At 41.6% G+C, this 22,456-nt stretch overlaps 5 protein-coding genes across 5 annotated transcripts; 4 read left to right on the forward strand and 1 right to left on the reverse strand.

The window, feature by feature from the left end:
• The first annotated feature begins 190 nt into the window (after positions 1-190).
• On the forward strand, positions 191-2,107 carry LOC146252254 (phospholipase A and acyltransferase 2-like). The gene is made up of 4 exons (XM_084680950.1): positions 191-233; positions 691-811; positions 1,126-1,424; positions 1,735-2,107. The coding sequence occupies exons 1-4, from the start codon at positions 216-218 to the stop codon at positions 1,831-1,833; spliced, it is 537 nt and encodes a 178-aa protein (XP_084537076.1). The 5' UTR covers positions 191-215; the 3' UTR covers positions 1,834-2,107.
• Positions 2,108-3,174: 1,067 nt separating this feature from the next.
• On the forward strand, positions 3,175-7,442 carry dedd (death effector domain containing). Its single transcript, XM_084680947.1, has 5 exons — positions 3,175-3,263; positions 3,931-4,612; positions 4,854-4,958; positions 5,051-5,188; positions 5,403-7,442. Exons 2-5 carry the CDS (start codon positions 4,033-4,035, stop codon positions 5,804-5,806), a joined length of 1,227 nt encoding a protein of 408 aa, XP_084537073.1. The 5' UTR covers positions 3,175-3,263; positions 3,931-4,032; the 3' UTR covers positions 5,807-7,442.
• A 629-nt stretch (positions 7,443-8,071) lies between these two features.
• ugt5e1 (UDP glucuronosyltransferase 5 family, polypeptide E1) lies at positions 8,072-10,091 on the reverse strand. Its single transcript, XM_084680949.1, has one exon. It carries the CDS (start codon positions 9,952-9,954, stop codon positions 8,470-8,472), a length of 1,485 nt encoding a protein of 494 aa, XP_084537075.1. The 5' UTR covers positions 9,955-10,091; the 3' UTR covers positions 8,072-8,469.
• Positions 10,092-12,542: 2,451 nt separating this feature from the next.
• Positions 12,543-14,718, forward strand: LOC146252257 (scavenger receptor cysteine-rich domain-containing group B protein-like). Its single transcript, XM_084679015.1, has 8 exons — positions 12,543-12,570; positions 12,764-12,880; positions 13,053-13,361; positions 13,470-13,493; positions 13,606-13,911; positions 14,089-14,106; positions 14,273-14,599; positions 14,714-14,718. Exons 1-8 carry the CDS (start codon positions 12,543-12,545, stop codon positions 14,716-14,718), a joined length of 1,134 nt encoding a protein of 377 aa, XP_084535141.1.
• Positions 14,719-14,849: 131 nt separating this feature from the next.
• On the forward strand, positions 14,850-21,038 carry LOC146252258 (scavenger receptor cysteine-rich domain-containing protein DMBT1-like). The gene is made up of 11 exons (XM_084679477.1): positions 14,850-15,217; positions 15,319-15,642; positions 15,881-16,198; positions 16,443-16,760; positions 17,005-17,322; positions 17,622-17,945; positions 18,191-18,508; positions 18,744-19,061; positions 19,353-19,676; positions 19,914-20,231; positions 20,440-21,038. Exons 1-11 carry the CDS (start codon positions 14,884-14,886, stop codon positions 20,766-20,768), a joined length of 3,543 nt encoding a protein of 1,180 aa, XP_084535603.1. The 5' UTR covers positions 14,850-14,883; the 3' UTR covers positions 20,769-21,038.
• The last annotated feature ends 1,418 nt before the right edge of the window (positions 21,039-22,456 follow it).

The raw sequence follows: 22,456 nt of genomic DNA on the forward strand, positions 1-22,456 counted from the left end.
TACATATATATATACATATATTGTCCTTGATATTTGGGAAATTTCATTTAGGTTATCATTTTATCTAGCTGTAGATGATAAAAGTCTGATCAAAAAAAATCATGCCACCGTCAGAAAGTGCTTCAAAGAAATTATAAGTAGAGCAACACGCCCCATTGGAGTCTTCAGATAAGGAAGCACGTTGTTTTAGCTTTGATAGATCATAGCAGCTTACAATGGACTTTCAACAACAGGTGAGCATTAGAACCCAGGCAACTCATTCTTTATTTTCCTGCTGTTTTATTTCACATTAATTAATTAACATATTCGCCAACATATAGCCTATTATTGGTGTGCTATAAGTTAAACTAAAGAGTTCAGGTCATTCACACACCTCCGTATGGTTCAAATAAGATTACTATAAGATTGGCTTCAGTAGAATCATATCCGAGTTTCCAACTATACAGGGACCACTTTGCATAGTTTTAATTATGGTATTGTAATTTAGTCTGAAATATTGATTGCTTCAACTTTAAATTGTTTCAACTTTACAACTTTTTGTTGTTGTAAAATGTCGGTAAAATTTGTGTTTAAACAAGCCAGCACCTTGCTCGTTTCACTTAGCTAGATCTTGTGAAACCTGCTTTCAAACTGGAATGGTTTATCCAGGGTGGAGAATGGAATGTACTGTTTGTTGTTCTGTGTACACAGGTTGATGGAATTGTATCCACTGCTCAATTTGGAGACTTGATAGAATTTAAATACCCTATAGGATACTCACATTGGGGTGTATATGATGGAGATGGATATGTTATCCACTTTTCGGTAGCAGGTGAGTGACATGTTTTTGATAGAAAGGAACCTAAAAGTGAGGCACTATACATGTCTGTCTCATTATCACATATTCTAACTAAATATAGCTAATGTGCAGTGACCTGTGTGTTAGTGGCTGTGGTGGAACAAAGCTGTGTTACAAAAATAAATCAATTTCATTGCACAAGCTAGTCTTTATCAATGGTTGAAACATTGTCCACACAATAAACTAAATACATGAAAGTTAGATGAGATGTTTGTGAATTCAGTATAGTCTAAGTTTTTCTTAAAACAGCCTCTCATTACATATACTTTTCTCCCATGATTATATAGATGAGAGCCAGTTGATGAGCAACATCCGCAATTACCTGCAAACAGCCTTCCCAGTGTGTGGCGACCTACTTCTAGGGGAGACCCAAATCCGAAGGCAGCCCCTTGCTGAGGTTAATGTTCCTAAAGGAGCCCGTATCATTATCAGTAACAGCCGCCATGTTGACAACTCATCAACTGAAAAACAAATGAGGAGCCGGCGTGATGCTCTGCTCAACAAGGTGTTACCCTACCGACTATTCACCCTGAACTGTGAACATTTTGCCTCATTTGTACGATATGGACAGGCTGTGTGCAACCAGGTCAGTTCAACCCAGTTAATGATATAGTTTCAGAAAAGCTGTGTATGTGGCTTGATTATCTCAGGAACAGGGCACTGTGTGAGTTTATAATTCAGCAGGTGTATTGGTCAGAACCCAAAGATGTACATTGCAAAGTTGTTTGGTTAAGCAGTTCGAGATAAATAAATATGAATGTTTGTTGCCTGTTGAGCGATGGATGTGAGAGTTTGCGGAGCATGCAGATGAACACTGCACAAATATAGTTGATTCTGGATTAGGAGATCACTTTGTTTCCCAAATTTACTGTGTTTCATTCTGTTGATCCATTTAGATTCCTGCAAGAGCCAAGAACAAGGAGTGTGAGGAAGCAACAGAAGTGTTCCAAGATATTGTGTCATCGTACAATATTTCAAGGGCATTATGGTATTAAAAATTAACTTAAATTATTATATGGTAACGACGGTACGAGCTTTCTGATTGGCTAATGGGTAGTCATGCCAGACGCGTAATTGCCCTCCTCAGCGGTCAATTGGCTCCGTATTGCCCTCTGACGTCATCTGCAAAATGAGCGACGAGTCAGCTGGTGACTTTTACTATCCAGATGATGCTGAAAAGATTTGTCATCGAAAGTGAGAATGAAGACTAGACTCTTTTAATCACTTGTGTCGTTATTTTGTGTTGAAATTAAAGCCATTTTAGCAGAACCATGTTTTCCGCTTTTATCAAAAGTAATGAGTTGCTAGGCAACACATGAAACACAGCGTGAGAAGACTTGAGAGCTAGCTACAATTAGCCTAGAGAGGTACCATTTATTTTCGTTTACAAAATGAAAAGAAGCTAAAAATGCCATATAATAAAGTACTTACTAACCTCGACCGTTCGGTCATGCCAGGAAATATCAAACTGAGGCTGGAACGTATCGACCGAGCGATAGCGAGTGAGCCGAGCCGACCTCACTCTCGGTTAGTAAGTAGTTAATACTTTCAAAACTGTACCATAAATTATTAAAGGTATAGGCCTACTAAATGACATTTTATACTGTGGAAGTTAATAGGGTTTCAACGGTTCCAAAATGTTAAATGTTTTAATATAGGAACGATATGTGGACAAATCAAGTAAAATACATGGGAAACTGTTATAGCAGGCACTCTTTTAAGCCACATAAGCCTACTGCATTTATTGTGTTCAAAATTTCCATATAAACATATTGGCTCAATTATTTTTGTTTCTTGTGACGCATGTGTTATCTAGGCTATTATATCTTTATGTTGCTGTAAGCCTACAACCACACACATAATATCACTGCGTAAAAAAAACCTAAATGAGGAATTAAGCCCCTTTGACTTTGAGTACATTGTTTCGGAGATAGGCAACTATTCAAGAGGTATAGGCTAATCGTGGCTACCAAACCAAAACTTTTTTCTCACTGGAAGCGTCAAGATGTTTATCTATAATTGTGCACTGATGAAAATCGCCCGTAGATCATTTTGCACGTGTATGCCTCTGAGAACATTCATTTGTTATAAGTGATACTTAATTCGATAGTTTTTAGATTAAAAGGCGGAGATACCGTATGACGAGAGGCTAGATGACGCTACTGCATTCTGACGACGACAAGATTTGTCAAATTTCATCGTAACCCGGATGTTCATTCAAAACTGGACCGGATGTTCTTTCATTTTAGTTGAGATCACGAAAATGGGCATGTTAATTGTTAGCGTCCGTTCAGACAGCACAAGTATTAAAAAATTCTGTCTTTTCTATCTTTAAGAATTTGTGACAGGTTATGTAAACAGAAGGTCTCTTCAACCAAGAAACAAAAGAATCAAGCTGACAATTACACCCCCTTGGCAAGTTAAGGTAAACATCGTTTGGCTACAACTGCTGGGTTGCTAGTTAGCAAGTAGCTAGCTACCACCACAACAAGAAATCTATTTTCTGTTTAGCTAGCGTTACGTTAGCACCCACAGTGGCCAGACCAAACTGTCGGGCTATCGGCTAGCTAGCTAATGGTGATTTGTTATGAGTAAAATCCATTCTAGCTAGGACTTTAACTGGCGAAACTAAGGAATGTTAAAATAGCTAGCTAATTATCTTATAGTTCGCCTAGCTTGCTAATTAGATGGCTAGTGCTAGTAGTTTAAATCAAACCTACCTGTCATTCTTTTCATAGCTTCAGTGTCGTTTGCATATCTCCTCCTAGCTACAGATGTACATGACTTGATATGAAGCATATTCTGTACAAACCGACATCTGCTCAAATGTTGTGTCGTGGTAGGTTCTCCAAAATGTAATGTGAGCAGTCTGCCTGTGTTCAGTAAATATGTCTTCTACTTTGCAAGCTAATTAGCCAATAAGCTACTGCACCATTTTAAGGTAGCTAGTTTTTATAGCTTTGTTTTAATGTGATGCCTGATATTGCTGAGGGTGAGTCATCTGCTAGTTTTGCTGTCAACTCAATAGGAAGTCTCAACTATTACATCTATTTGTGGACGTCTGTGTTTATTCATTATTTTCTGTTTCTTAGGAAAGTTGTGGAAGTTCCTACCTCAATACCACACTAGTGATTAGTGAATTTCACACCCTCATCGCCCTCACCGTGTGATTTGTCGACCCCTGACACAAAGTGATGACCTCACAGCAGCACCCCCTCCCCAATGCAAACGTCAACCCTCCCTTGCTTGTCCCTCAGAACTCTTCAGCTCAGCAGGCAAGGCCTCACATTCACCCCAACCCGCTGGACTCAACCCACAGCAGTTCTGTGACTGCTCACTCTCTTCACCACAGAGGTCTAATGGGTGGTGTTGGGTCGTCATCTGTTGGAACCTCCAGTGGAGTGACAGTGAATCGGAATGCCTCATCCTCTAACCCAAACTCTGCCTCATCCCGGAGGCCCTCATCTGGTCGATTCGAGCCCTGGCCTGAGGAGGCTGTGGACAATGCCTATGGTTTATACTCACTTCACCGTATGTTTGATATAGTTGGAGCCCAGCTCACTCATCGTGACGTTAGAGTTCTGTCCTTCCTCTTTGTGGACGTTATTGACGAATACGAGCGAGGAGGAATCAGGAGTGGGCGAGACTTCCTATTGGCCCTAGAGCGGCAGGGTCGTTGTGATGAGACGAACTTCAGACATGTGCTGCAACTGCTGCGTATCATTACACGTCATGACCTGCTGCCCTATGTCACACTCAGAAAGAGACAGACTGGTGAGTGAGGGTTGCGCACACATGAATACTTTTTTTTGTATTTGTGTACTGAATGTATTTCTTCTTATGATCAACCTCACATATACAGTGGTTTACCAGATCACACCAAACTAAAATCTAAGTTTGATAACAAAAAGCCATAGGATATTGCTCCTGAATTGTAGCTAGAAATACACCTAGAAAAAACTCCTAGAGGTTGTTTGCATGGCGCAAAACAATTCTTTTATATTGTGTTTCTTAGTGTGCCCAGACCCAGTGGATAAGTACCTTGAAGAGACATCAGTACGTTATGTGTCTCCAAGGGGAGGAGCTGAGAGCAGAGAATCTATACCACATAGAAGAGCAGGTGGGTGTGCAAATCTGCATAATACTAAGTTTATGTCCTCTTAAACAATCAAAATTTAACATACCTGCAATATTTGTTTTGTTCCTCATTAGGCCCCCAGCCAGTCATTTGCTGTTCTCCCTCGGGGCCCCAGGTTGGCCCTTCTCGTACAAAGCCAGCTCCCCCAGGACCTAGTCGCAAAAGGAAGAGAACCCACACCACAGGAGACTGTAGGGAGAAGCAAACTTGTGGTAAGGCCAGGATAATCCATTTAATCTAAGTCTTACATTTTCAGACTGTTAATAAGAAAATGATTTATTTGACTTACAAAAGGCTGTTTTCTGACAGGTGGGGTATACAGTGAGTGACCCTTGTGTTTGACATTGTGATATCTGAGACAGAAAACATCTACTCATATCTCATACCTTTTTTACTCACCATGATTCTTCACTCTGGCTCTCTCAGATATCCGCCTACGAGTGCGTGCTGAGTATTGCCAGCATGAATCAGCGCTCCAGGGCAACGTTTTCTCCAACAAACAGGAGGCAGTGGAGAGGCAATTTGAGCGCTTCAACCAGGCCAACACCATCCTAAAGTCCAGAGACCTGGGCTCCATTATCTGTGACATCAAGTTTTCTGAGCTGACCTACCTAGACGCCTTTTGGAGAGACTACATAAACGGCTCTCTGCTGGAGGCTCTGAAAGGGGTCTTCATAACAGACTCTCTCAAACAAGCGGTGGGACACGAGGCCATCAAACTGCTGGTTAATGTGGACGAGGAAGACTATCAGGCTGGTCGTCGTAAACTTCTGCGTAACTTGGTCACAGGGGGCAGCGGGGCAGGAGAGAGCAAAGAAACTGTGCCCTAACTTGTCAGTAACAGTAAATAGACCCTCCTTGTTCTGAATAGAGAACTGCAGCTTGATGGTGTGTGAAATCTTGGATAGCTCTTCAATGGCAGTGAAGAGAGCAAGGAAGAGTTTCAAGTGAACATTTGGTTAATTGAGAAGTAAGAGTGGGCCCTACCAGACGTTGTCTACAGAGAAAATTGATAATAAAGTCATCAACACTCGTGTCAATCAATTATGGACCACATCACAGAACAGACAGGCGATAACAGTGTTTCTTTTTTTTTTTTTTTCTCAGAAGGAACAATAATAATATTGTAATTTGTTATTTGAATTCAGAATAGGATTAACATTGTCTTTTGATATCACCCAGGTCTTTGACCCAGTCATTCTCAAACTGACACCTCTCGAGGTTGAACTATTGCTCCACATTTCTAACAATTTAATAGTCCTTGTTTTAATCCCCCTAAACAAACTTTACTTTTGAATTTAGACACCATTTGAAATGAACAAATATTGAGTGTTTTTTATTCTTTTCAACTAGGCTTTGACTGTTGAGACAAACCTTGTTAGAGTGGAGACAAAAGTGTGCATGTATGATTTGAAAATGTTTTATTATAATCCTGAGCTGACATTTTCAGCCATCATCACCATAATAATGCCGTTTTGCTTTGCATCTGTACCAATTACTTTTTAAAATGTACTTTAAAGTCACTTATTCTTCAATATCCCCAATACTTGTCCAGACGTTTAGTTTATCATCTGACTTTCTCTGCCCTCATATGGAGTAAATCTGTGTTACCCACTCTATCTAATGCCAAAACTGACCCTCTTCCATTCTTCCAATGTAGACACTCTCACTTTGGGTACCCATTGACAAAGTTAAAAATATTTGAAGTCAACACAATTTCTGGATAAAAAGGACAGTAACACAAATGTAGGTGTGTTCTGTTATTTTACTCGGCATGTTGTTGCCCTTGCAAGTGTGCAAGACCAGAGTCAATTGGACCAAGGTTTGAGTAATGAAGTACCAACAATATTTGTTCTGTTTTTTACTATACATTTTGATGTGCTGCATAGAAATGAATCATAACTTGAAAAAAATTAATCAGATCTTATACCACAGGTAGCAACAGTATTCCAGTGGTATATGTGACAATGTTACCTGAGTTAAAGAGCCACCAGTACTTGCAAAATGAGATAAGCATCAATGCTATTTTGACAGTGTGTTTACTTTATTCACATAACAGGTTGTGTTTCTGTAAGTGAAATGGTTGGATAAGCAATGGTTGGATGTGGATGTGATCACTGAATGTCAGGGAAAATTTTTAGCATTGCAGGAAAACATACTCTTGTCTCCGAGATTGCAGTTGTCCATGTCTATTTAACAAGGTATATTTTCCTGTTTGTCTACTACCCACCAACAATAGATTTCTCCCACATATGGTAGTATCAATGGGCAGAATACATCAGATGATTGTCAAGTCAAATTCATTTTACGTTTTGTGGTTTAATTAATTTAATGTACACATTTTGACACCTGTTTGACAACATTTCTGTATTATTTTAGGCCATTCACACCTGAAGCAGAGGTATACGATCCAGCAATTAACTACATTATTTTGAAATAATAAAACTTTTTAGACATCCCCCAAAATTTGTTCAACTCAGTCAGTAGTCCAACTATTATTGATCGGAAAAACAGTTTTAGAAAAAGTCAAGAGTTTGATATGTTTTATGTACTGTCTCTAATTTTAGTATAGGTTTTTACAAAGTGAAACTTCTTTCTCAATAGGGACATCACCATAGACCACATGCAAGAAGCATGTTGCAAAAGGCCAAGGAACAGATTTACAGTCCACTGTTACTATGGTTTTAAGACCATTCTTTATTTCCCAATGGAATAGAATGCAAAGTTGCAACTGGTATCTATTATATAGGTTATGTTTTAAGCATCTGTCAGTAGATTGCATGTAAGTCATGATAACCCCCAGAAACATACAAAATAAATGCAACTTCTGTAACCTGTAGATAACTCAATAGGCTGTCAAAAATTCTGTAACTTTTAAATGCCATTATCTAGTAAACTATTGTAACTGTTGATGGATACCTTTTGTCAATTAAATACAGCAGATGGGAAGGAGCAATCAAAATTTCAACTGTTCTCCTGTAGCAAGCAGTTAGACCCACCCATAAGAAATTACACGAAAGCAAGAAATGCAGCAGCACATTGTTTGCCCATGCTCTCGCCTTATGTTTTTTTTAAAAATCATTTTATTTGTGTTGACCAAGAAAGAGGTTGTGGTATTACGTGAATATGTACATGGTTATAGTTGATTGGCACATCTAATGTTTGTACAAATCAAAATTAATTTGTTCAAAATCAATAAAAATGTTCTATAATCAGTATTGAAACAATACTGTCTTGATTTCACATTAAGGTATATATTGACCAAACATGCCATAATTATAAATAAATATATCAAATATATTTATGCATGTACATTTTTTAATGTTCAATATAAATGCATTAACCTACTTTCATGCATTTCTTTATTTCTTTCAGGTTTGGTCCTCCATAGGTACAGTGTTCAAACATGTAAGATCATTTTTGATGTTGATTTCAATCAAACACTCACAGAAATGATAGTTCACAGAAATATTATTGAACATAGTTACTTGAGCTACTGCAATTTCACTTTTTTCTTGCTGATTATACCTTTAATCACTATCTTACAAGTCAAGCCAAACAACAGCAGTAGACAAGCCATAATACTGAGGAGGAGTGCAAACACGTCCACGTTGTGGAAGGCGTACCAGGGCATCTTATAGGACTCAGTGCGTAGATGTGACGCCCCCTTGTGCCTCATAACATATTCTAGCCAAAAGAGGGCACTGTCCATTGGTTTCATCGGCTGATCATGATGTAGCTTTGACATTCCAAGCATATTTTTCCTGTAGGGCATCTTCTCATTGAGGATGTCTCTTAGAGACTGTGTCAGAGTTTCCTCTTCTAATGCTGTCACGTCTAGAACCTTGGCAACCCCCCTGGACTTCAGACGCACCATGTTATCAAACTGGTCAAAAATGAGGGGAAGCCCTAACATTGGAACCCCGTGGTAGATCGCCTCATAAATCCCATTGGTGCCACCGTGCGTGACAAAGGCTTTCGTTTTATGATGGCCTAGCAGATCATTTTGAGGTAGCCAGTCTACTAACATGGTGTTGTTACCTAGCGTAGATGGCCTCTCTCCCAGGTGTCTCCAAATTACCTTCTGAGGCAGGCGAGCAAAAGCCGCTGCGATTATCTCTGAGATTTCAGGAAGGAGACTCCCTAGCAAAGTCCCCAAAGACATTACCACCACTCCATGTTCCCCAGAACTCTGCACGAATGCCTCTATATCTGCTGGCAAAGGTTTAGAGGGCTTACACTGGAACCCACCCATGTAAACCACATTGGGCATTGTTGGGCGTGGAAACTCAAACACAAAGTCCACACGCATTAGCCAAAGATCAGCCCCCTGAATAAGAGAGTAAATATTGGAGTTTAGGCCTATGAAGTTATCACACACACCCTGGTAGAGGGGTCTTGTTACAATGTGATCAATGTACAGTCCAATGCCATAATGAAACATATTTTTCAGTCTATTGACAAAGCTCATCTTATCTGAAACCAGGGATCCAATAGTTGGAACATAAGACAGTGGTGAGGGTGCAATCGCAAAGTGTCCATCTGCATTGGTGATCCAGCGAACATTTAACACTATTGGTAGCTCTAAGTACTTTCCTACTATAACTCCTCCTGCAAATCCAGGATCAGTCAACATCAAGTCAAAGTTTGTCGCCTTTAGTTTAGCTACCAAAGCTTTGTTCTGTAAAACCAAACGGGCCATTTCAGCACTGGCACGATGGGCATCCTTCAACAATTGAATTGCCTCTTTTTGGAGAGCAATGAAGGAAAACACTGAACGTTCTCTTGTCCAAATCTCCAGGTTTCTCCTTAGGAACGAGGCCATGTAATCTGGGTCCTCCAGGTTGCTAGCCTCCGAGACTGTCACAGTAACAGAGGTGTAGTGAGGAGCTTGCTCATGGACATACCAGCTTGTGGATGAGCGCACCACCGTTATTCTGTGGCCCCTCTGATGGAGATCCTTCAAGAGAATGTTCATGTTGAGCCAGTGGCTTCCATCCACTGGGTAAACTAGGATCTTGTCAGCTTGACTCTGTGTCAGGAAGCCCCACAGGAGCCCAACCAGAAGAAGAAGAGCTGGTTGTGTGGGGAAGCAGGTTTGTACCCCAGAGAGTTGCATGATGTCTCTTGAAATGAAAATTGAAGCAGATGAGATAAATGTAAATAAGTAAGTAAATACAGAAGTTAAATTGATATGTTAATATGTACACTGTATTCCCTTGCATGCATACATTGTCACACAAATGTATACTCACAATCACACCCACCCACACACACACACACTCACAGACACACTCAAGTCTCTAAAATGTTGCTGGTGCTCGAAAGCCTCTTAGAAAAACCACTGAGCTCTGCAGCTGCACACAGAGTAGGCTGTCAATGTAATCATGGACAAACATGGGGCGGGTGGCTCACTGGTCAAGCGCACATACCATACAGGCCAAGGCCTTACAGCAGGGCCCTCCCATCTCTCTCTCCCTTAAATTTCATGTCACAGCAGAAATGCCCTAAAAAATCAATTTAGTCCCATTCAACATGTTGAATGTTTTCCCTCAACCCAACCCTAAACCTATTTTGAACCCAAAGTCAGATCCTAAATCAAATCCTAGCTCCTTAACCTAAAACTATCTCGAACCCCAAACCTTAATGTCATTCTGATCACTAAACCCTATTAAAACCCCTGGAAATAGTACTTTCCCTAATTTACTATTCTTGAGGGGATTTCTGGTCACCAAGAATAGTTAAGAGAAATAAGTAAACAAAGGCACCATTTACCTGGACTGATAAAAACTGAAAACCTGTCTTGTATCTTCACTGCAGGTTTGGTTCAAGCAGATTTAAATGGCTCAGAAGAGAACTCTAAAGTTTTTCTTTTTTTTGCAGGAACTGGTGAGTACGAGTATTGATGTCCACATAGGAAATCCAAGGCAAATATTGTCCTTTCAAAGGCTTCCATTTATTCCTTCCATGTCATATACATATTCGTCTGCAACAAAAGCTTTCAAAGCTTATACTTGAAGTATGCTGTTTTCGGGCACAATGCAGGGCAAGTTAGCTCAACCTTTGACCAAGGCATGTTTTTCATTTTTCGACAGTGGGAGGTGCTTGATCTGATCTGAAGCATGTGTTCTAGAATACAATGCCTGCTCACAAATACAGATTATTCATAGGAGATTAATTGCGGTGCACACAAATAATTGATGTAAATGTGCTGATTAATAGAGATTCATCCTGCTACCAGCGCATTCACATACTGTTAAGTAAATACTAAGACATTTTTTTAAAATAGTATTAATAAAACGTAATTTGGTTATACACATCAGATACAATCGGATTTTGTACAAAAAAAGCTAAGGTGAAATCCAGCTCTTGCCCAGAATATTCTCCCATCTGTGAAATTTTTGACAATACATGACACTGGCAATGTACTGTACGAAAGCCAGGAATACTGCTATCATGCTCTTTACATGTGTCATATGTTCTCAGCAAATTTACTTCAATGTGTATCTTCTTGTCATTTACAGTAAATCCGGAGGCATAGGTTTGTTTTCAAATGTAGGTGGGATGGCTATTTGGCTGCGGCCATTAAATGTAATTTTGATTTCCTATGCCCCACCCATGTAACCTACTCCCCCGAGTAAATCCCAAATGGCATCTTGTTGAATCAACATTTTCCTGTAAGTTTGCTTTCGCCCAATTTGACTTTCTTGTTGCTTTAATTCCACAACTACAGAAATGGAATTATGACTCAGATAACTTGAGGAACTATATTTAGATCAAATCATGCATTATCACATTATGGACTAGACACAAATCACTCAATGGCCGTCCTATTGAATGGCCATCAGGGAATTAAGAAAAATGTTTCTCATGGATTTGAAAAGGGGACTGAGTGTCCATTTAGTTATCTTGAAAAATATAATAGTTCTAGAAAAGGGTTGAACTATTGTCATTGTAAATGTCTTGTTTGTGTTATCTAAACAGCTCACGTTGCCTCATGTGCCTGCTTATGCAATTTGATTCCAGTATATAAAGCCTTTTGTCTAACTGTTCTCTATCGTGCTTTTTATCTAGTGCACGCATATCTATGTCCAAAGAATATTGTGTGGTTCCCCATCTATGAGCAATCTTCTTTGGAGTATACACAATAGGTGTCTTTTTCTCAGATATCTTTTCTTCTTGTGAGAGAATGTGGTAACATGAGAAAATAAACAAAATCTGAGTATAAAAGGACATCTACACAATTATGTGTTCATTATTTTCACAACTTTGGCGATGGCACTTAGACCAAAAGAAAAGTGTTTTTTCACACTTCTGATTACAGGTAAGCAAAATATGTTAAGAATATATACCAAATGTTGTTTTGATGAATTCTATACATAGCACAAATGTATATCTCAAAGATGTTGTTGCATGTATGTCGGCATTCCTTGTCAGTAGAGAACCTTCTCCCCACATTAACTATAGATTACACTAGGCTTACGTAAACAAACTGACCTAGGCTAACCATTATCATACTAGAGGTGCAATAAATGAGTTTAACCTTATCTGTGTTGAGTGAAAGATATGGTCAAGGCTGGGGTCAGAGAACTCTGTAAGTTTCCACTTGCATGTGCACTCTACCTCTGGGATTGATCACATTGACAGCTGATATTAAGGGGGGGGGGGGACTTCTCACCAATATGTTTAAATTGTCTTATATGAAGACTTGTGAACCAGACAATTTTGTATTGTGATCAGATTTGTCTCCTTGCCTGCAAGCATTAAACTATTGTGCTGTCTTTGAATCCGACGACTGTGCATTACTTACACATTGAGAGATGATCCTAACAATACAAGTCTTGTTCTTTTTCATAAAGTTATTTGCTACTGTGAGGGAATTCCTAATGGCCCCCAAAATGGATGTAAGTAAAATGATAAACGTTTCATTTGGTTGTTGAAAATGTGTTTATTTTATTTAAAGAAATATTATAAAAATATATATAACATTAGAAATATTAGCTGCCCCTATTGTGCAAAGACATTTAAATAATGAGAAAATACGTTTTAGATTCAAATACCTTTCATTGTCTACAGTTGATGTACGTCTAGTGGATGGTCCCAACAACTGCTCTGGAAGAGTGGAGGTGTTGTATTCAGGCCAGTGGGGTTCAGTGTGTGATGATGACTGGGATTTGATGGATGCAAAGGTGGTGTGCAGAGAGCTGGGCTGTGGAGAAGCTCTAGTGGCCCTGGGGGAGGCTCACTTCGGACAAGGAAGCGGGGAGATCTGGTTAGATGATGTTAGCTGTACTGGGACAGAGGAGTCTCTGTTTGGGTGCAACTCTCGAAGATTGGGGTCACACAACTGTGTACACTTTGAGGATGCCGGGGTCAAATGTGTGGGTATGTATAGGATTTGATGTGCTCCTGAGCTCCATTTTAATAACCAATTGTGTTTCCTGGAGCTGATGTAAACTCTGTCTCCCTCTCTTCTTTGTGTTTTTTTTTTAGGTCCATCACTCCAAAATGTCCATTGTGAGTAATAAAATACATATTCTAATCAAAATTGGATCAACTGTTCAACACAGGGAATGCAATTGTTTTGATCAACACTGTATTCCTGTTTCAATGTAAATTACTCAAAAAGCTGAGAGAGTGCGCCTGGTGGACGGACCTAATCTCTGCTCCGGGAGGGTGGAGTTACATCAAAACGGGAGTTGGGCCACAGTGTGTGGCCGTAACTGGGGTTTACTTGATGCCAAAGTAGTATGCCGAGAGCTGAGTTGTGGACCTGCTCTGGGGGCTCATCCTGAGGCTTTCTCTGGCATGGGGGCTGGTCCAATCCTGGAGGTGGTGTGCATAGGAAGTGAAAGGTCTGTACTTGAATGTATATCCCAAGAAATTGGAATAGCTGACTGTGACCATGGTGAAGCTGCCAGCGTATCGTGCATGGGTATGTCAGCCAACAAATACTAGCAAATAGTAAATACAACACATATTAAGAATCAACTTAATCTGTATTTTTGAGGAAAATCTGTGATACATTGAACTCCAAATGTCTGATAGAAATATTACCTTTTTGAAATAATGCCTCTTTCTTCTGTTTTCATGACCATATGGATATTCAAAGGACTCCCAGGCAGAAACAGTGAGCTCATGTTATAAATCGTATTTCATTGAATCAAGCACTTCCCTAATGAGTTGGTCATGCTATGCTATATGAAAGCTACAGTATGATTGTGTTCACTGTTCTGGATCCTGTAGCACTAATCCATATAATTTTTTACAAATAAATTAAATCCTTTTCTTTCTAGTGATGTCAGATGGCCAGTTGATCCGACTGATGGCGGGTCCTGATCAGTGTTCAGGAAGGGTCGAAGTGTATCATGCAGGCCAATGGGGTACAGTGTGTGATGACGACTGGGATTTGAGGGATGCAGATGTGGTCTGCAGACAGCTGAACTGTGGGTTTGCAAGGACAGCCCCTACACAGGCATGGTTTGGAATGGGAATTGGTATTCCCATTCTGCTAGACAACATGGGTTGTGTTGGTGGAGAGGATTCCATCTTTGACTGCCAGTCCGAACCTGTAGGTCAGCACAACTGCATGCACCATGAAGATGCAGGTGTTGTTTGTTCAGGTAAGACTGTCACCATGTTGCTTTGTTTTTGGGAAAATTCTCTGATAAAAACGTTGGCATCTATAAATAGTAGTTTAAAAACACTTCAAACTCAAGCACTTACATTTACAAAAGGTTAAATAAATATTTTCATGACATGCTGCTTTAATCTATTTGATTAATCAAATTGTTCCCCTTCACTTTTGCATTTCTACAATTACCAGTTTCACACATATGTAAGTATATTAAATATTCAGCCAAAGCACTAACAAGTGGCTTGTTAGCATGGACAAAATATAAACAAGATGTCTTCCTCTAAAAAAGCTGGATCTTCCATCCGTTTGTCCGATGGCCCCAACAACTGCTCTGGGAGAGTGGAGGTGTTATACTCAGGCCAGTGGGGTTCAGTGTGTGATGATGACTGGGATCTGCAGGATGCCCAGGTGGTGTGCAGAGAGCTGGGCTGTGGAGAAGCTCTAGAAGCCCTTGGCCAAGCCAGGTTTGGTCAGGGTTCTGGACGTATCATTCTCGATGACATGCTTTGCATTGGTTCTGAGGAATCACTCCAGGACTGCAGTGGAAGTGAACCAGGAGTGCATAACTGTGGCCATAGTGAGGATGCAGGGGTCATATGTACAGGTAAGTGGACTTAAGAAGATGAGGGTGACTGATAGACAAGCAAATGTGTTTAAAATAGACAATTAAACAGATTATTTTTATTTTGTGTCTTATAAATGTAGATGCTTCCTTTGGCACCAGAGTGCGCCTGGTCAACGGCCCCAACAACTGCTCTGGGAGAGTGGAGGTGTTGTACTCAGGCCAGTGGGGTTCAGTTTGTGATGACGGCTGGGATCTGCAGGATGCCCAGGTGGTGTGCAGAGAGCTGGGCTGTGGAGAAGCTCTGGAGGTCTCTGGAATGGCCCAGTTTGGACAGGGGACTGGCTCCATCACCCTGGATGACCTGGCCTGCTCTGGCTCTGAAGACTCTTTGCTGCAGTGTCCCCACAACGGCCTGGGGAACCATAACTGTGGCCACCATGAAGATGCTGGTGTCACATGCACTGGTAAGTGAGGTTCATGTTTAATCTCGTGCAGTAAATGTGTAATTGAACCTTTTGCTTTTTATACAGACTCTATACATATTTACATTGAAAAAACATTTTTCTGTCTACATTTCATCCCAGTTCATACAAACACCTACTGTTTCGGGAAGACTAATGTACATCTTTTCTTCAGATTGTACAACCCACATTTTTTATTGAACGTCTGCTGCATCATCGTATTTCCCGTTTGTTACAACAGACAGTTTACCCAAAGTACGCCTGGTCAACGGCCCCAACAACTGCTCTGGAAGAGTGGAGGTGTTGTACTCAGGCCAGTGGGGTTCAGTGTGTGATGATGGCTGGGATCTGTGGGATGCCCAGGTGGTGTGCAGAGAGCTGGGCTGTGGAGAAGCTCTGGAGGTCTCTGGAATGGCCCAGTTTGGACAGGGGACTGGCTCCATCACCCTGGATGACCTGGCCTGCTCTGGCTCTGAAGACTCTTTGCTGCAGTGTCCCCACAACGGGCTGGGGAACCATAACTGTGGCCACCATGAAGATGCTGGTGTCACATGCACTGGTAAGTGAGGTTCATGTTTAATCTCATGCAGTAAATTTGTCATTAAACCTTGTACTAATGACACAGATACTATAGCATACATATTTAGGTTGACGATGCATTTTTCTGTCTAGATTTCATCCCAGTTCATACAAACACCTACTGTATCAGGAAGACTGCTGTACATCTTTTCTTCAGATTGTATAACCCACATTTTTTTATTTAACGTCTGCTGCATCATCGTATTTCCCGTTTCTTACAACAGACAGTTTACCCAAAGTACGCCTGGTCAACGGCCCCAACAACTGCTCTGGAAGAGTGGAGGTGTTGTACTCAGGCCAGTGGGGTTCAGTGTGTGATGATGGCTGGGATCTGTGGGATGCCCAGGTGGTGTGCAGAGAGCTGGGCTGTGGAGAAGCTCTGGAGGTCTCTGGAATGGCCCAGTTTGGACAGGGGACTGGCTCCATCACCCTGGATGACCTGGCCTGCTCTGGCTCTGAAGACTCTTTGCTGCAGTGTCCCCACAACGGCCTGGGGAACCATAACTGTGGCCACCATGAAGATGCTGGTGTCACATGCACTGGTAAGTGAGGTCCATGTTAAATCTCATGCAGTAAATTTGTCATTACACCTTGTGCTAATGATACAGATACTATAGCATACATATTTAGGTTGAATATGCATTTTTCTGTCTAGATTTCATCCCAGTTCATACAAACACCTACTGTGTCAGGAAGACTAATGTACATCTTTTCTTCAGATTGTATGACCCACATTTTTTTATTTAACGTCTGCTGCATCATCCTATTTCCCGTTTGTTACAACAGACAGTTTACCCAGAGTACGCCTGGTCAACGGCCCCAACAACTGCTCTGGGAGAGTGGAGGTGTTGTACTCAGGCCACTGGGGTTCAGTGTGTGATGATGGCTGGGATCTACTGGGTGCCACAGCAGTGTGCAGAAGGCTGGGCTGTGGAGAAGCTCTGGAAGCCCCACACCAAGCCTGGTTTGGTCAGGGTTCTGGACCTGTCTTTCTAACTGACATGCTTTATGATGGCACAGAGGGATCATTTCAGGAACATAGTGGAAGTGGACAAGGGGTCCATAACTGTGGCCACGATGAGGAGGCAGGGGTCATCTGTACAGGTCAGTGGACTCAGGAAGAAAAATAAAGTGAAGCATTTTCTTTTAACCTTTGACCTGTGGGAGGTCTGAGACAGCACAACGTTTAAAAGAAAATCCTTCACTTTATTTTTGTATCAGGTAAAGTTGTCGCAACACGACGGTTGGTCACTCTGATTAAATGGTCACATTGACCCGAAGGATACACAAGGGTTGAAAAAACATAATAATTGAACAAATATTGGGTGTGTATAAAAAAAATGACACAAAAGATCACACATGCGTTAATTGTTTTTTCTCTTTTTCTGGGTGTTTCAATATAGATGGTTCCTTTGGCACCAGAGTACGCCTGGTCAACGGCCCCAACAACTGCTCTGGGAGAGTGGAGGTGTTGTACTCAGGCCAGTGGGGTTCAGTGTGTGATGATGACTGGGATCTGCAGGATGCCCAAGTGGTTTGCAGACAGCTGGGCTGTGGAGAAGCTCTGGAGGTCTCTGGAATGGCCCAGTTTGGACAGGGGACTGGCTCCATCACCCTGGATGACCTGGCCTGCTCTGGCTCTGAAGACTCTTTGCTGCAGTGTCCCCACAACGGGCTGGGGAACCATAACTGTGGCCACCATGAAGATGCTGGTGTCACATGCACTAGTAAGTGAGGTCCATGGTCCATGTTTAATATCATGCAGTAAATGTGTCATTGAACCTTTTGCTAATGATACAGACACTATACATATTTAGGTTGACAAAGCATGTTTCTGTCTACATTTCATTCCAGAACATACAAACACCTACTGTATCAGGAAGACTACCATACATCTTTTCTTCAGATTGTATAACCAACAATTTTTATTTTACGTCTTCTGCATCATCCTATCTTCCGTTTGTTACAACAGAGAGTTTACCTAGAGTGCGCCTGGTCAATGGCACCAACAACTGCTCTGGGAGAGTGGAGGTGTTATACTCAGGCCAGTGGGGTTCAGTGTGTGATGATGGCTGGGATCTGTGGGATGCCCAGGTGGTGTGCAGAGAGCTGGGCTGTGGAGAAGCTCTGGAGGTCTCTGGAATGGCCCAGTTTGGACAGGGGACTGGCTCCATCACCCTGGATGACCTGGCCTGCTCTGGCTCTGAAGACTCTTTGCTGCAGTGTCCCCACAACGGCCTGGGGAACCATAACTGTGGCCACCATGAAGATGCTGGTGTCACATGCACTGGTAAGTGAGGTTCATGTTTGATAACATGCAGTAAATGTGTCATTGAACCTTTTGCTAATGATACAGACACTAGATGTTTAGGTTGACGATGCATTTTTATGTCTAGATTACATCCCAGTTCATACAAACACCTACTGTGTCAGGAAGACTACTGTACATCTTTTCTTCAGATTGTATGACCCACATTTTTATTGAACGCGTTTTGCATCATCCTATCTTCCGTTTGTTGCAACAGACAATTTACCCAGAGTGCGCCTGGTCAACGGCCCCAACAACTGCTCTGGGAGAGTGGAGGTGTTGTACTCAGGCCAGTGGGGTTCAGTGTGTGATGATGGCTGGGATCTACTGGGTGCCACAGCAGTGTGCAGAAGGCTGGGCTGTGGAGAAGCTCTGGAAGCCCCACACCAAGCCTGGTTTGGTCAGGGTTCTGGACCTGTCTTTCTAACTGACATGCTTTATGATGGCACAGAGGGATCATTTCAGGAACATAGTGGAAGTGGACAAGGTGTCCCTAACTGTGGCCACGAAGAGGATGCAGGGGTCATCTGTACAGGTCAGTGGACTTAGAAGATGAGTTTGACTGGTGGAAACGTTTTAATTGACTTAATGACCTGGTGGAAGCAGCAGAGTGTTAATTGATATATTATTTCGATATATTGTAAAAATGCTGTTTTCCCACACTACCCCAACAAGTTCCAAATTGGGGTTTAGTTTATGGAAATGTTTATGGCTGAATTGTTTCAAAAACACAATAATTGTACTAATATTTGGTGAGTATCAAAAATATAACACAAAATATCACACATGGGTTAATTGTTTTCATTTTCTGGGTGTTTCAATATAGATGGTTCCTTTGGCACCAGAGTGCGCCTGGTCAACGGCACCAACAACTGCTCTGGAAGAGTGGAGGTGTTGTACTCAGGCCAGTGGGGTTCAGTTTGTGATGACGGCTGGGATCTGTGGGATGCCCAGGTGGTGTGCAGAGAGCTGGGCTGTGGAGAAGCTCTGGAGGTCTCTGGAATGGCCCAGTTTGGACAGGGGACTGGCTCCATCACCCTGGATGACCTGGCCTGCTCTGGCTCTGAAGACTCTTTGCTGCAGTGTCCCCACAACGGGCTGGGGAACCATAACTGTGGCCACCATGAAGATGCTGGTGTCACATGCACTGGTAAGTGAGGTTCATGTTTAATCTCATGCAGTAAATGTGTCATTGAACCTTTTGCTAATGATACAGACACTAGATGTTTAGGTTGACGATGCATTTTTCTGTCTAGATTTCGTCCCAGTTCATACAAACACCTACTGTATCAGGAAGACTAATGTACTTCTTTCCTTCAGATTTTATGACCCACATTTTTTTATTGAACGTCTGCTGCATCATCCTATATCCCGTTTGTTGCAACAGACAGTTTACCCAGAGTGCGCCTGGTCAACGGCCCCAACAACTGCTCTGGGAGAGTGGAGGTGTTGTACTCAGGCCAGTGGGGTTCAGTGTGTGATGATGGCTGGGATCTACTGGGTGCCACAGCAGTGTGCAGAAGGCTGGGCTGTGGAGAAGCTCTGGAAGCCCCACACCAAGCCTGGTTTGGTCAGGGTTCTGGACCCGTCTTTCTAACTGACATGCTTTATGATGGCACAGAGGGATCATTTCAGGAACATATTGGAAGTGGACAAGGTGTCCCTAACTGTGGCCACGAAGAGGATGCAGGGGTTATCTGTACAGGTCAGTGGACTTAGGAAGATGAGTTTGACTGGTGGAAAGGTTTTAAATTATTAAATGACCTGGTGGAAGCAGCACAGAGTTAATTGATACATTATTTCGATATATTGTAAAAATGCTGTTTTCCAACCCCAAATTAGGGGTTAGTTTACAGAAACTGTTATGGCTGAATTAATTTTCTGTTTCTGTTTTTCTGGGTGTTTCAATTTAGATGGTTCCTTTGGCACAAGAGTTCGCCTGGTCAACGGCACCAACAACTGCTCTGGGAGAGTGGAGGTGTTGTACTCAGGCCAGTGGGGTTCAGTGTGTGATGATGACTGGGATCTGCAGGATGCCCAAGTGGTGTGCAGAGAGCTGGGCTGTGGAGAACCTCTGGAGGTCTCTGGAATGGCCCAGTTTGGACAGGGGACTGGCTCCATCACCCTGGATGACCTGGCCTGCTCTGGCTCTGAATACTCTTTGCTGCAGTGTCCCCACAACGGGCTGGGGAACCATAACTGTGGCCACTATGAAGATGCTGGAGTCATCTGCAGTGTTTAATAATTGTATTTTAAAATCCTATAGATCAGTTAATTTTAAAAATGATTAGTCACACTACTGAAAAAGGCAATGTGAGACATCATGTACTTTCCTGACAATGACATCCTGTCAAGATCCATATCCTGACCATATAGATGTTTTTTGATTGCATTACCACACCTCCTGTAGTCACCCTTTTCCTAACTTGTATTGGCAGAGGGCAATAGTCTCTATTTCAGTACAAGTATATGCATTTGAATTCCTCGTTTTTGAATAAATCCTAAATAGCAAGCCCTTTTTTTCATCTGACTCAGAATCTCATAAAAACGTACCCTGTTCCTTTACCCCACTCCTGTAGCATGAGCAATATATTATTAATTGGGATGTAGCAGGCTGCATGGCTACCAACATTTATAATGAATGTAGTTAAAAAGACAACTTGCTAGAGAGTAAAAGTATGATTTTCTAAATTAAGTGTTTAGGCCTCTTGAACAGTAGATGTAAGGGTGTTTCTACAACATTGACCTATAGGTTAGGCCATATATATTTTTATTGTAGTCCTAAAATAGAGGAGGGGTTGTAGAGGGAGGGATGGCTACCAGATCGTCAAGCTCGGCGTAGCAGCATCCATCCTCCATCCTCCACCCCTCCCCCTCACATCCGTCGCATAGAACAGCCCATTTTAACGGTGCCATCACCGAGTGCGGTAAACGGAGCATCTTTTCAACATGTAGACTAATTCTTTACCTCATCTTTTGGAACGTGTCCGTTTCATCTGTAACCCTGTAAAATTAGCGCAACCATGACAAATTCATCAACAGGCATTCTTATAGCCTAAGAAATACCGGCGGTCCATAACAAGTAATTTAGGCTATGCAAACACGAAAATATCTAACCAGCATCATTTCATTTTCTTCCGCATTAAAGGAATTCCATACAGCCGTCTGTTCCACATCTTTTTTTTTATCTCCTGTCTAGAAACAACAGATGGGACATCACGTCGATAGGCTTCACATCATGCACGTTTTTTCCTCTTGAATTTGAATTTAAAATAGAGCGAACCATAGCCTACTGGAATTCAATTTTGTTTGTCTTAAAACTCCCCAACGTCCTTGGATATGGCCGGGTGAGTATTATTACAACCGATTACATCCTCATGATAATGGGAAACGATTATATTGACTCTTCATGTCTGTCATTGTGATTGCGATTATTTTCAGAGTACGTGATTATTATTATTAATACGATTATTAGGCAATTGCTCCTTCCTTGGAAAAAATAATAGGGTTGGTTACTGCACATATAGGTACATTATGCCTCAATGCAGTTGACAATGCAATAGATTGTGATATATGAATCGCATAACGATGTAAAATGTTGCTAAGCATTTTATTATAGGCTACATTGACTAAGATAGTAATCATCACCTAATTGTATCAATAGCCTACGTTTATGGTGTGGTTTGCAATCGGAATGGGTCATGATTAGAATTGGTGAAGACATTGGCATGTCATGTAAGGAAAAAATGTCAGATCAGGTTTGTTATTCGGAGTGAGGTAAGCAAAAGTGATCTAAATGTCTTAAATGAATGAATCAGATCAGAACATGATGTGTTCTGCTAACCGGTGTCTTCGGTGATAACCTTGTAGGCCAGCATTCATATTCAATTTGCGCGTGCAACATTTTATGACCTTTTATCACAAATACAT

The sequence above is a fragment of the Hypomesus nipponensis genome, chromosome 18 (genome assembly GCF_054491055.1).
Source record: "Hypomesus nipponensis isolate SF chromosome 18, ASM5449105v1, whole genome shotgun sequence".
Lineage (NCBI taxonomy): Eukaryota > Metazoa > Chordata > Actinopteri > Osmeriformes > Osmeridae > Hypomesus > Hypomesus nipponensis.

Coding starts and splice junctions, on each gene's coding strand:
- LOC146252254 (XM_084680950.1), top strand. Junction 812..1,125: donor TATCCACTTTTCGGTAGCAG/GTGAGTGACATG, acceptor ATGATTATATAG/ATGAGAGCCAGTTGATGAGC. Junction 1,425..1,734: donor GACAGGCTGTGTGCAACCAG/GTCAGTTCAACC, acceptor TGATCCATTTAG/ATTCCTGCAAGAGCCAAGAA.
- ugt5e1 (XM_084680949.1), bottom strand. CDS start 9,954: ATGAACATTCTCTTGAAGGATCTCCATCAGAGGGGCCACAGAATAACG.
- LOC146252258 (XM_084679477.1), top strand. CDS start 14,884: ATGTCTTCCTCTAAAAAAGCTGGATCTTCCATCCGTTTGTCCGATGGC. Junction 17,323..17,621: donor GGCAGGGGTCATCTGTACAG/GTCAGTGGACTC, acceptor GTTTCAATATAG/ATGGTTCCTTTGGCACCAGA. Junction 20,232..20,439: donor TGCAGGGGTTATCTGTACAG/GTCAGTGGACTT, acceptor GTTTCAATTTAG/ATGGTTCCTTTGGCACAAGA.
- LOC146252257 (XM_084679015.1), top strand. CDS start 12,543: ATGGTCAAGGCTGGGGTCAGAGAACTCT. Junction 13,362..13,469: donor TGCCGGGGTCAAATGTGTGG/GTATGTATAGGA, acceptor TTTTTTTTTTAG/GTCCATCACTCCAAAATGTC. Junction 13,494..13,605: donor ATCACTCCAAAATGTCCATT/GTGAGTAATAAA, acceptor TTACTCAAAAAG/CTGAGAGAGTGCGCCTGGTG.
- dedd (XM_084680947.1), top strand. CDS start 4,033: ATGACCTCACAGCAGCACCCCCTCCCCAATGCAAACGTCAACCCTCCC. Junction 4,613..4,853: donor ACTCAGAAAGAGACAGACTG/GTGAGTGAGGGT, acceptor TGTGTTTCTTAG/TGTGCCCAGACCCAGTGGAT. Junction 5,189..5,402: donor TAGGGAGAAGCAAACTTGTG/GTAAGGCCAGGA, acceptor TGGCTCTCTCAG/ATATCCGCCTACGAGTGCGT.